At 40.4% G+C, this 11,804-nt stretch overlaps 1 protein-coding gene across 1 annotated transcript in view; it reads left to right on the top strand.

Annotated features, from left to right (window-relative positions):
• The window catches only part of MGAT5 (mannosyl (alpha-1,6-)-glycoprotein beta-1,6-N-acetyl-glucosaminyltransferase), an 86,211-nt gene that overhangs the window by 66,797 nt on the left and 7,610 nt on the right, over positions 1-11,804 (top strand). Inside the window, exons 12-14 of the mRNA XM_009279908.2 lie at positions 3,346-3,492; positions 7,844-7,960; positions 8,792-8,866. Of these exons, the coding sequence (XP_009278183.1) occupies positions 3,346-3,492; positions 7,844-7,960; positions 8,792-8,866 (339 nt within the window). The remainder of the gene's footprint in view (positions 1-3,345; positions 3,493-7,843; positions 7,961-8,791; positions 8,867-11,804) is intronic.

The raw sequence follows: 11,804 nt of genomic DNA, 5'->3' as shown, positions 1-11,804 counted from the left end.
GCCTCTTCATCCTGGTTGGGTGGTCTATAACAGACTCCCAGCAGGATATCTGCCTCGTTGGCCTTCCCCCTCATCCCTACCCATAGACACTCAACCGTACCGTCATCACAATCGTTGAGCTCTATACAGTCGAAACACTCCCTAACATACAGGGCCACCCTACCGCCTCTCCTTCCTCGCCTGTCCCTTCTGAAGAGTTTATAGCCATCCATTGCAGCACTCCAATCGTGAGAGTCACCCCACCATGTTTCTGTGATGGCGACTAAGTCATATCTCTCCCGCTGCACAATGGCTTCCAGCTCCTCCTGTTTGCCACCCATGCTGCGTGCATTGGTGTAGATGCACTTGAGCTGGGCTATTGATTTCACCCCCAGCATTGGTAGGTCATTACCCTAGGCTCATCTCTAGGGAGCCTGGTTTTATCCCCTTCCCCCTTCGAACCTAGTTTAAAGCCCTCTCGTTGAAAAGTAATGGTTCTGGCTTTCAAAACCATTTGAAAGGTGAGAAAAATGCTCATATACAGGAAATGAAATGGTTTCAAGCACTAATCAACCAGTAAAGCATAAAGGAATTCTACTCTGCATAGCAATTCCGCTGCAGCTAACAAAGCAAGATCAGGGCTAACATTTTTGAACCATGTGTACCCACAGTTAGATTACCAATGTTGTCAAATTTAGAGTTTCGCATTATAGATATTCAGCCATAGGGTGAAGGTGCCTCTCCATGGTGGACTGTGTTACCAGACATAACGTCCGGTAAGACAGTACCCTAAAAGCCATAGTCAGCACCTTATGTGGTGGAGGCAACAGTGTACATTTATATCACAAAGTAGCGTTTGAAATCTTTACTGTTTTGAGGGAGAGAGACTTGTCTTCCAGACAGCCTCAACTGTACTGAGGATGGATGCTTGCTTCACTGGTACCTGAAAATTGTTGTCTTATTTCTACTTTTTTTTTCCTACTTCTTTTTCAATTAGCAACTTGCAGCATTGGTTACATGCTTTTAGGAAGTACCTTGACAGATTGTTTTAGCCTTTCTGGAAATAACAAGCTGCATGTAATTCAAAGGATTAGCAAATTAGAGCGTTATAAGAATGAGTTACAGAAATGACCTGTGTTCTCTAGTGCTTGCTTTTTGAATCATAATGAAGGTGACTTCCTTGAGGCAATTAAGATATTCCTCAGTTTTGTTCTTTATCCCATACAAAAATACTAGCTCCCTAACCAAGGAACGTTAATAAAGGGCAATTTTCAGGAGCAGGGTCTAGATTCAGTTTAGGCATTTCAGCTGATCTGGTGAAGACAATGTGATAGAGAGGGATAGAAGATTTTGGAGGGTTGAAAGAAGGAGCTGGGCGGGCCGCGGGCAGCTGTGAGCCAGGCTGCAACCTCAGGCCAACAGGCAGCGCACACACACATGCACTGTTCTAGCGATCAGACACATCCTTCTTTCTTTCTTCAAAGGTATGGTGCTGCTTAGAGGTAAGGTTGGAAAATGGATGCGAAACAGGTGGTAGGCTATTTATTATAGATTAAGTGCTGACAGTGTGCTCTGCGCTGTCAAAACATAAAACCATGTTTCTTTCCCCGTGGAGCTTCCTCCTAAATAAATGGACCAGTCAGACACAGAACTGTTCAGCAGTGCACAGCAGCAGTTTATTAAAAAAGTGAAAAATGAAGCAAACAAACCAGCATTCTCTACATAACAGACAAACACAGCATCATAGGAGAATTGATACTTCAGATGGTTTTAATTGCTGGTTCTCAGCTGGTTTTCTGCCTGAACTAAGGAGTAGTTTAAATAAATAACATTATGTGTGCAGATTGCATGAAATGGTTTCATGCCCGTAATTCATTGTTTTCAAGAGATTACCTTTCTTTAAATTAAGCCTCTTTTGAGATGAAATTTAGTATGTATTTTTTCTGACTAAAAGGTAACGTATCTTACGTCATATATAAAAACCAAATTTACATAATCTAGCTTTAGTGGAGATAGTCCTTCAGATGTTTTTTATATAAGCCGCTGGAGAGTTTCCTGTAAGATTTAAATCTGTGAGATAGCTGAGAAACTTTTTGCAAGTAGGTGACTTTTTTAACCTGAAAATTGAAAACTGAACTAACAATATTCAGCTCTGTGCAGTGAAAATTGTATGTCCTCAGCTATGCTGAGAAGTGTTAACTTTCTTTTTAAAATGAGCCAAGTCAGAATTTATACCGTTGTTGCCATGGGTCAGAGAGGATTGATGCTGCAATGCCTGTGCACGACAATACTGACTACAGGTTTATGCATCAATGTTAAGATCAGCTCCTGGAAAGGGCCTTCAGTTTTGAATCTTCTGTTGCTAGGATTCACTTCCATGTTGCAGAAAATTTAATGCAGAATAGTATAATTTGACCTCTTCGAATACGTATGTCCTGAATACAGGATCCTAACAGTTAACGAAGATTGCTCTTTATTTTCTTGAAAAAAGCAGTAGCTATATATATATACACACACACTAAGTCATTCAGCAGTGCTGAGAAATTGCTGTTATGAATTAGAGCTTGTAATTCTCCCATTATACACAGACTTTCAAATAAAGATGAAGAATCCTATATTTAATTCAGGGGTTTTGATTATGTTGGGCCAGGAAAGGGGTCAAGATCCAAATAAAAGCCAGACAACTCTGAAAAAATATTCAATTTCTTTACATTGGAGAAAAGCACTGCCTTTTCTAGAGCACCTGTAATCTCAACTGATGTAGGAATAGCTTTGTGATGCATTTTTCCTCCTTCAATTTACCTTGGAGGCATTGAACCCTTTTAATCCTATACAAGCTCTTGCTGCCTAGGTACAGTGTCTTCAGCTGGTGTTTGCTGCCATCTACCGTTTTAATTAGAAGACTTAATCAGTTTGGCAGGAGCGTGTTCATATTGGCAAAACCAGCAGGTTAGCTGGTGTGGGAGAGAGGGGAAACAGCAGTGTAGCTGTTCCGTGAGGTTGCTGCAGTAAAACCTGTACCTGCAGAAGAGCCCCAGCCGTTTCATTTCAACACCAGTCAAATCACCAAATGACTTTTTTTTCCCCCAAAACTAACTGAAAGGGTCCGTTGTTGCCTCAGCTCCATGAAAAACCACCTCGGCTCATTACAGAAGATTATTGTCAAATGTGTTTTACAGGACATTCCATTACTGCTTGGGTAGGAGGGGGTGAGCTGCTGAATTTCTCCCATTTTCTTCTTAAAGTTACATTTTTTTTTTAGGCTGGTACATTTAGAATGCATTATTGTTTATTTTAAGTTAGCTTTTAGCTTTCAGTTTTTGTAAAGAACAAAAATTAAGATAGTCCTTGTTTTCTGTTTTTCAGCTCTTCGTTGGTCTTGGATTTCCATATGAAGGGCCGGCTCCTTTAGAGGCTATCGCTAATGGATGTGCTTTTCTAAATTTAAGATTTAACCCACCAAAAAGTAGCAAAAACACAGAATTTTTCAAAGGCAAGCCTACACTCCGAGAGGTAAGCTTTATCAATCTTGGTAACTTCTTTATTGAAAATGATTGTGGATTTCTTTTTAGTAACACAATACAGGAAAATAGCATACATGTTCACAGTTTATTGCAGAAGGTGTGCAACTGTCATTTTCTTTTGCCATCAATGGGGATTATCAGTCCTTATTTTTACAGGATAATCAAAATTTTTCATTCACATACTGTTAAGCTTTACCTCTAGCTTTGCCTATATGTACATTCTGCTAATTCTTATTGATAGGTCATAAACTGAAGTTTCACTTAAACCGGATGGCTATCGCTAATGGATGTGCTTTTCTAAATTTAAGATTTAACCCACCAAAAAGTAGCAAAAACACAGAATTTTTCAAAGGCAAGCCTACACTCCGAGAGGTAAGCTTTATCAATCTTGGTAACTTCTTTATTGAAAATGATTGTGGATTTCTTTTTAGTAACACAATACAGGAAAATAGCATACATGTTCACAGTTTATTGCAGAAGGTGTGCAACTGTCATTTTCTTTTGCCATCAATGGGGATTATCAGTCCTTATTTTTACAGGATAATCAAAATTTTTCATTCACATACTGTTAAGCTTTACCTCTAGCTTTGCCTATATGTACATTCTGCTAATTCTTATTGATAGGTCATAAACTGAAGTTTCACTTGAAATCCGGATGTTCTGCCCAGGAATAGATCATGTCATCTGGTACATGATTTGTCATTTGAAAGCGGTTTTATTTTGTTGAAGAAACAAACATTACTGTGTACTGTGTAGGAAGTAAATAGGTGTTTAAGTAAATTATAAAAATGCCATTTGTGGGTGGTTCTGTGTGTTTTGGGATATTGGTTTTTTTCTCCAGAAAAGATCTGCTCAAGGCACTGTTGAGCTAAGGTATTAATGGTCACAGCCCACCGTGTTTGTGGTTAAACACTGAAGACATTTGGAGAGCTGACTCTTTAAGAGAACAGGAAGAGCAAACCTCAAGCTTTCAAAACAGCCAGTGTGTTTAGACTCTAGTAAGAGAAAAATGAGGCTAAGTAAGCTAGCCCCTCATCCTGGCACTGACTTTAGAATCTTTTTCTTCTTAGGTGTAGGTAAAATTCAGCCTAAACCGCTTGCAAGCATTTAACAGTCATGTAGCCATTTCTGACGTTAGCACTTTTGCCTGTGACCATGGCTTGGTCATAGGTGTGTATGCATATTTTCTGTACATACTTATCTGAAGGGAAAGCTCTCTGGTAACACTTAGATGATGAGAACTTTGCACAGCCATATTTCCCAATTCAAGTTACGCTTGGGCTATATAAATTGCGTACTGAGCGGCGCCAGCTAGTTTATAAGCAAAAGACAGTTTGCCATTTTAAACCAGGAACATAAATTCCTTCTGATTTTATGTCCAGGACTGTAACTGCCTTTCAGCTTGTACATTCAGCTTGTACAGGACGTGAGTTCAAACTCGCCCGTTCTCACAGCTTGCATAGCTAACAAAGGAGATAGCAATAAGGGAAAAAAAAATCTGTTTAAACTTTCTCCTTGGGCTTGGCACCTTTCAAAGCTTTTCTTCTGTGGGTCACTCAACTGTCTTGTTTCCAGTTGTTCTGTGCCCAGACAGTATAACTGGTCAGGCTCAGTAAATAATCTGCACCCACTTAACTCTTTAGTAGGAATTTTAGTGCTTGGAATGCCATGCTAAATCCCGCTGGCATGTGTCAGCACTAAGAGAAATGCTGTGCACCTGAATTGCACAGAAAAATAATCCCTATTGACTGCTTTAGTACAAAACAATATAATGAACATTCCTCACGAATATTGCTGCGTTCACATGCTCTGCTGACCTATCCTAAGAGTAACCTTTTCTCTAACTGGTTTTCACAACTGCATTTAGATCTGATTTCCAGTAATCCGTGTGCTGGTTCTTTGGGATTAAGAAAGTCCTTAAATCCTTCTCTCAGTGTTTTCAAGTGTTAAAGGAGAGCAAAAAAAGCTTGTGTAGTTCTGTGAATTGATTATCCATAGACCAATTTGAAGGTAAAGTCTGTGTTTAGTACTATTGTAAAGTAACCATTGCAAGTCACTATTTTTCTCTTGTTCTAGGTAGAGTTTATTGGGGGGGGGTGGGGGTTTAACTGTTTCCCCTCTACCCCCAAGATGGGGTCCTGTAGTGAAGACTCTGTACAAAAACTGGAAATGGCAATTTTCATTTTAGATCAGCAGTTGTTTTGTCTTGGGACATGATTTTGCTGGGGGAAAGAGCCAGGAAAAAAAAAGAAAAAATCACCTTCAAGCAGCTTGTTTTGTACCAATATTTCTTCTCCATTCTGCATCGTGTTGCATGTCGTCGTGCCCCACCCCCCAAGAAAGAAAACGCTGTAGCTAAATCTAGTTGAAATGTGTACTTGGTGGGATGTAGATTCTTTCATTTTCTGCATTTAGGAAGGGAAAAAAAAAGACCTGGAATTAGAAATTAATTCCAAATCTATTTATAAGAATTCTTACGGATTTTTATTGTAGACAGAGGGAGTATCTCCTGAATATCTAAAACATTAGGCCTCGGCTAATTAAAGCATTTCAGTATTAGGATATAGTCTTAATATTTTTTGAGAGTATAGATGTAGAATAACAGGTGCAATAAAAATATGTTGCTAGTTATTCTTAATACTTAAAACAGCTACGAGTCTGAGAAGTTTAGTTGTTTGTCTTCCAGATCAGATCTGGCTTTAATGTTGCCATCTGTCTGTGTGAGATGGTAGAGAAAGAGTGGTCTAAGGCATAATTCCTAAAGCTTTGTGGAATTTAAAACACTGTTTTATGTTCATATTTTTAAAGGTGCAATAGAAGGTTGTTTTGTTGTTACTGAAAGCAATAGGAATGTAGCTTCTGCCATCTAAAGTCCGTACATAAGTGCCCTGGGAACTCAGTCTCGGTAACCCAAATTTGTAAGTACATACAGTTTTAGTGGCAGTAGAAATACTATTGAATAAAGGTTAGAATACATCAGTCTTCAAGAAGGATTGGACTTTTTGGAGGAATTTAAAATATGCCGATGGGGGCACAGTGCAGTGGGCTGCAAGTGAATGTAGGCAGCTACGGAAGCCATCTGTGTGCAGAAGCATCCTGAGTTACCGGCCCAGCAGTTGCAGTCTTCCAGCCGGTCCACAAGCCCTCACCACCATGCTGTCCTGCAACCAAAGGTGGGAGCCTGCACGGAGTCCCCTGGAGCATTGGTCTCGGAGCGCAGATTTATGCTAGCTGATCCTGTATGTAACTATAAGACTGGTTTGTCTTGTCCACAAGCAAAATGAAATAGGCAAATTTTTTTTTAAGTAGTTTCTTGCATTCACTTGAGGAAGAAAGCAAGTACGGTATATGCCCAGTGCAGGAGAAGGTTCTTCCCAACAGATACCGTTTCCTACTTCAGATCTTTTGCACTGACTAGATTTTTCTTTGTATCATGCATAAAGAGGCAGCTGTATAAAAATTGTCTACAAATAATCTATCCTGTAGGGGGTTTTTTGTATTTATTTAAAAAGCAATTTTCTTCTGAGGCCATTGTGAAACACTCCCTCTCTTCTGCAGCTTTTGCTTCCTCTCCATGTGTTCGTTTGCATGTGCCTCTCACTCGTGTGCAGCCTGTCACAAAAATTACTTCTAGTGCCGTCCTGCTAGTTCTGAAAGTAATGTCTAATATAGCTTTTCTTAGTTATCTGCTTGGTTATTTATTGAATTTCATTCATATTGAATGAAAGTGGTGAGTAAAATACCAGTAGACACTCTTATTGAGGTCAAATCACTCTTGTACTATCAGCAGCGAGAGTCAGAATTCATCTAAGCGATATAAATGATTCTTTATTCACTACTACTCACAGAAGCTTGGAAATGTTTGAAATTTGAAAGAGAGACAGGGCAAGGATGTTGTCTGAAGGTGAGACAGGGCAAGGATGGCATCTCTTGAAGCCAGTCGTGCAGGTCTAACCAGGACTGGTAGCAATTACAGGTTGTGAAAACGCAGGGCTGCTCTGAATGAGCTGTGGGGAAGCAGGGTCACGTTGTAAAAGTAATTTCAGTAAGCATCAAGTCTTCTGTGATGCAACTATGAGGATCAAAGCCACAAATGAGAGGTGCACAAATGTTACTTGTGATCTGCATTATTACCTGATTTTCAGTTTTCCAACTAAGTTCACTCTCTAAATTTAAACACAGAAAATCTGAAAGATAACTCAGAAGGAATGACGCTGTTAGATTCTAGCTGAATTCTTGCGTTATCCTAGTGCATTTCGTCGAAAAAGTCTGATGAAGAGAGTGAGAGGGAAGGATATCTTGACATATTAATTTTTACCAATATCATTTCTTCCTTTCAGTTGACATCTCAGCATCCCTATGCTGAAGTTTACATTGGGAAGCCCCATGTCTGGACTGTAGACATCAACGATGTTTCTGAAGTCGAGAAGGCTGTGAAATCAATTTTGAATCAAAAGGTGAGAAATGCATCCTCAATTTGTCATCAATGCTTGAGGGTGTTTTGTGTACTGCACGTAGAGTGCTTCCTAATGTTAGTCTAATTAAAGCAGAGTGCTGCACTTTGGTAGGCTATTGGGGAAAAAAAAAATTATTACATCTCTGTGGTATCTGTTTATCATGTTTTAGTACTGGATTTTCAGGTTTTTATCTGAAAAAAATGAGCGTGAGTGAATTTGTATAGAAATGTGAATTTCATATGTAAATGATGCAGCAATCTGTATTTTCTGTGCATTCAGTGAGGAAGTTTCCTTGTTGATTCTTAGAGCATTGCAGGCTGTCCAAATGCATGCTCAACTCCTTTGACTGATACTGTAGCCTTGACATAACCCCACTGAAGTGCTTGTGCACTTACAGCGTGGAATTGTAATGAGGGCACATCAAGTGGTGGGAAAAAAAAAATCAAAGTAATTTTCAAAGGTATCACATTCTTTTTTGTCACAGTGTTTTCTTTTTCACTTCAACTCTAGAACTGAAACTTAGTTAAAACAGAAGCTCTGGAATCCGGTAGGGTCTCAGGCTAGCTTTATATCTATTACTTTGCAGTATACCCTGAGTTTCCTTAAAGATAATCACTGAGCAACTTTTATTGCCGTTACAAAGGAACAAAAATCAGCTTAAACTGCTGATGGTTTTGTGAAATTGTGATTTGTTAATGAGTTTACTTGCATTTATTGTTGCTACTTAAGCTATAATGGTAGTATTTGGAATGCAAGCTGCTACCACACAGCGCACCACAAAGTTCATTTAAACAAAAAACCTTCTAACCTTAACACACTATGTTTCCACAGATTGACCCTTATTTGCCCTATGAATTTACATGTGAAGGAATGCTTCAGAGGGTGAATGCGTTTATTGAAAGACAGGTATGAACTGTTATTGTGGATGACTTTTGTTTTATGTTGGGAAGGGAGGACTCTCCATTTTAAAGTTTCTCAGTGTTGCTGTTCAAGTAGAAATAGTAGCTGTGCAGTCCTTGGTGTTATATCAAAGCAGAAAGGCAAAGTAATTTTTCAGTGTATATGTGACTTCTTTAACTGTGTACACACAAAAAATCTGTGGATCATGAAGTATCACGTAAATATAGAGATACGTTTGTGGTAGAACTGCACTTAGGCTAAAGCCTCTAGGTGGATTTTTCAAGTATTTAGTTTCAATCGATAAAGCTTTAAATGGTTTGGAAACCAGTTACTTAAAGGACTTTTGGTGCCTATGCATTATTGCCAGCTGAGAGCGGCAGAAGGTATTGAGTTGGTGTAATAAACTGCAGGGATTTACATGGGATCCTGATTTCTAGAAACTGTATGTTTGCTTGGACTTCTGCCCAAGGCCAGATCTGTTGCAACGGCCAGCTCTGCCTTTTGTTCTGGCTGCTGCAGAAGAGAGATAGGAATAACCTGTATCTCTGTTATGCCAATTAACTTCTAGGGTTTCTTTCAAAAGCACTGCACATGCTCCTGTACTTGTATTTCTGAAAGAGGACAATATTACAGGCAGTAATAAAGAATAACACGGCTTCAGATCAGAAGTGTAATTAATATAACATAGCTATTTCCAGTTTCCTGGCAATAAACACTTTAAGCTTTTTGCTGCTGTATTGATGACATAGCCTGTAAAAGTATCTCTGCTTCTTTTGCTTCTTCTGCCTGAGTTAGCTGTAATTGAGAGTTTTTGTCAATACAGGAGGAAATGGAGCTCAGTGTAAGGGAGAAAGAGACAATCTAGAGATAGCATCTGTGGGGCAAAACTGTCTCCCCCCTCTGGGCCTCCCCCAAGGGCTAAGCCCTGGCCTCTGCTGCGTGCTTCTCAGAAATAAATACAGCAGTGTAATTTTGTTCATTGCTTTGACTAATTGTCAAAAGCCATTATTGTTTCACAGCCCCCAGGATGCTCAAGCATCATTATTAGCTGCATGTGCTTTGCACTGTGCTTGATTAACGTGTCAGATGAAGCAAAAATAAAGGTGGAGACCTTATTTTGAAGAGTTTGTGGTGGGAGGCAGGCAGAACAGAGAAAGCCACACAAGCTTGGAACAGGAATGAAGATGCATGGAGTTGATCTGGTTCAGAGGTTGTGGGGTACATTAGCCACGAGAGTGTGGTCTTCAGGGGATGTTTGAATGTGAAGAGGATGGGGCCAGATACACTCACACACAAGTCATCTTCTGGGACAATGAAACTAGGATTTAAAGTTGTCCAGAGTTCCCCTTTTGGTGCCTTGGCTCAGGGTCAGGAGGGAGGACAGTGTTCACAAGAAAGGTTTAGTGAATTCCCCGAATCTTCAGATCCAACAGCTGGGCTGAAGGTCCTTAGGGTCTGAAGTAAGAGAACTACTGTGGGCTGTGGTTTCACGTTTAGCAGCGCCACCTTCACGTGGATTAAACCAGCTTTCACTCCAAGCTACTCCTTCCTGCCAGTGCACTGCCCCTGCCAGCAGCCCAGCGTGGCTATTAAGTGCATCGGTGCCATCTGCTGAATCCATCCCTTGATCCTGGTTGCTCTGTGGTTGCACAAACAGTTGTGTCAGCTCTGCAGAGCGGCAGCGTAGGGTGGGAACCAAAGGGCGGGACTGCTTAAACTGGCACTGCCATCAAAGGAGCAGCCAGGCAACTGCAGCCGAAGCAGCTGCGGGATTCCCTGTTGCAAACTTGGGAGCTGTTGGATGAGGCAGGCTGGGCTGATGGAACAGGCATGCCGACTTTGAAAGATGTGGTCAAGCAGAGTACTTGGTAACCCGGCAGAAAATATTTTTGGCAGGGCTCTGCTAGGTTAGCAAACTGACTTGGCTCAGCAGAGGGTCAGCTGCGCATCAGAGCTTGGTGAAGAGAGTGGGGTGAGAACATTCAGCCAAGAGCAGGAAAAGCCAGAGGGAGGAGGATGCGTCCTTTGACAGCAGGGCTAAGCCTGTCTCACCTTGAAATTGTGGTTATAGGTAAAACAAACATAAGTGCAGTCTCTGGTGAAGCTTAACCTTCTGTTTTACATAACGTCATTTCTTTATTTTGCCCTTATACATGTAGGGTTGTGGGGCAAGATAGGCTGGGGTGAAGATACTAGTTGGTTGCTTTTAATGGTTGATAGGAAAACTAGCCAGAGACAGCAGACTGAAACATAGCCCTGTGTGCTGGTACCTGTGAAGGTGAGGTACTCTGAGACGTGCTTCAAGGTGGCATAAGCTGAGGAAGACTTCCCACCAAGCTATGGACCAGAAACGGGAGGCTGTGCTCAGTTTTGGGGAAGAATTTTCAACTAAGAGATGTTAAAAGCTGAAGCCGCCAGCAAATGGTGGAGCCTCACAAGTGATTCCCTGTCTTTGAAAAACTTCATCTTCTGCCTGCAGTAGCTGTGAATCCAATCCAATATTACAGTATTATATTGTATACATTACATTAGTATATGTCATAGTATTATATAGTATATGTTATAGTATTGGATTGGATTTTGAACCTATATAGATTTCCTCCTGCATCTAGTGTTTTAAATATTGATTTATAAAAGGACAGAATAAGCAGGGTGCTTAAGTCCAAATAGCAAAATGACCTTTTTGAAACAACCTCATTAAAAAGTACCTTTGGTAGTAGTAAAAAATAGATAGTACCTATCTATTTTTAAGCTGTTTTTTTAGATGCTGTTAAAATTATTCTGCCATAAATATGCTCCAAAATTCCTCATTTTTTTTTAATATGGCTCGAGGGAATGGCTTAGAGCTGCGTTGGGGAAGTTCAGAATGGATATTGGGAAAAATTCTTCACTGGAGAGGGTGGTCAAGCACTGGAACAAGCTCCCCAGGGAAGTGGTCACGGCC

The sequence above is a fragment of the Aptenodytes forsteri genome, unplaced genomic scaffold (assembly GCF_000699145.1).
Source record: "Aptenodytes forsteri isolate BGI_AS27 unplaced genomic scaffold, ASM69914v1 Scaffold11, whole genome shotgun sequence".
NCBI classification, from domain to species: domain Eukaryota; kingdom Metazoa; phylum Chordata; class Aves; order Sphenisciformes; family Spheniscidae; genus Aptenodytes; species Aptenodytes forsteri.
This window is presented reverse-complemented; position numbering and strand designations above follow the sequence as displayed.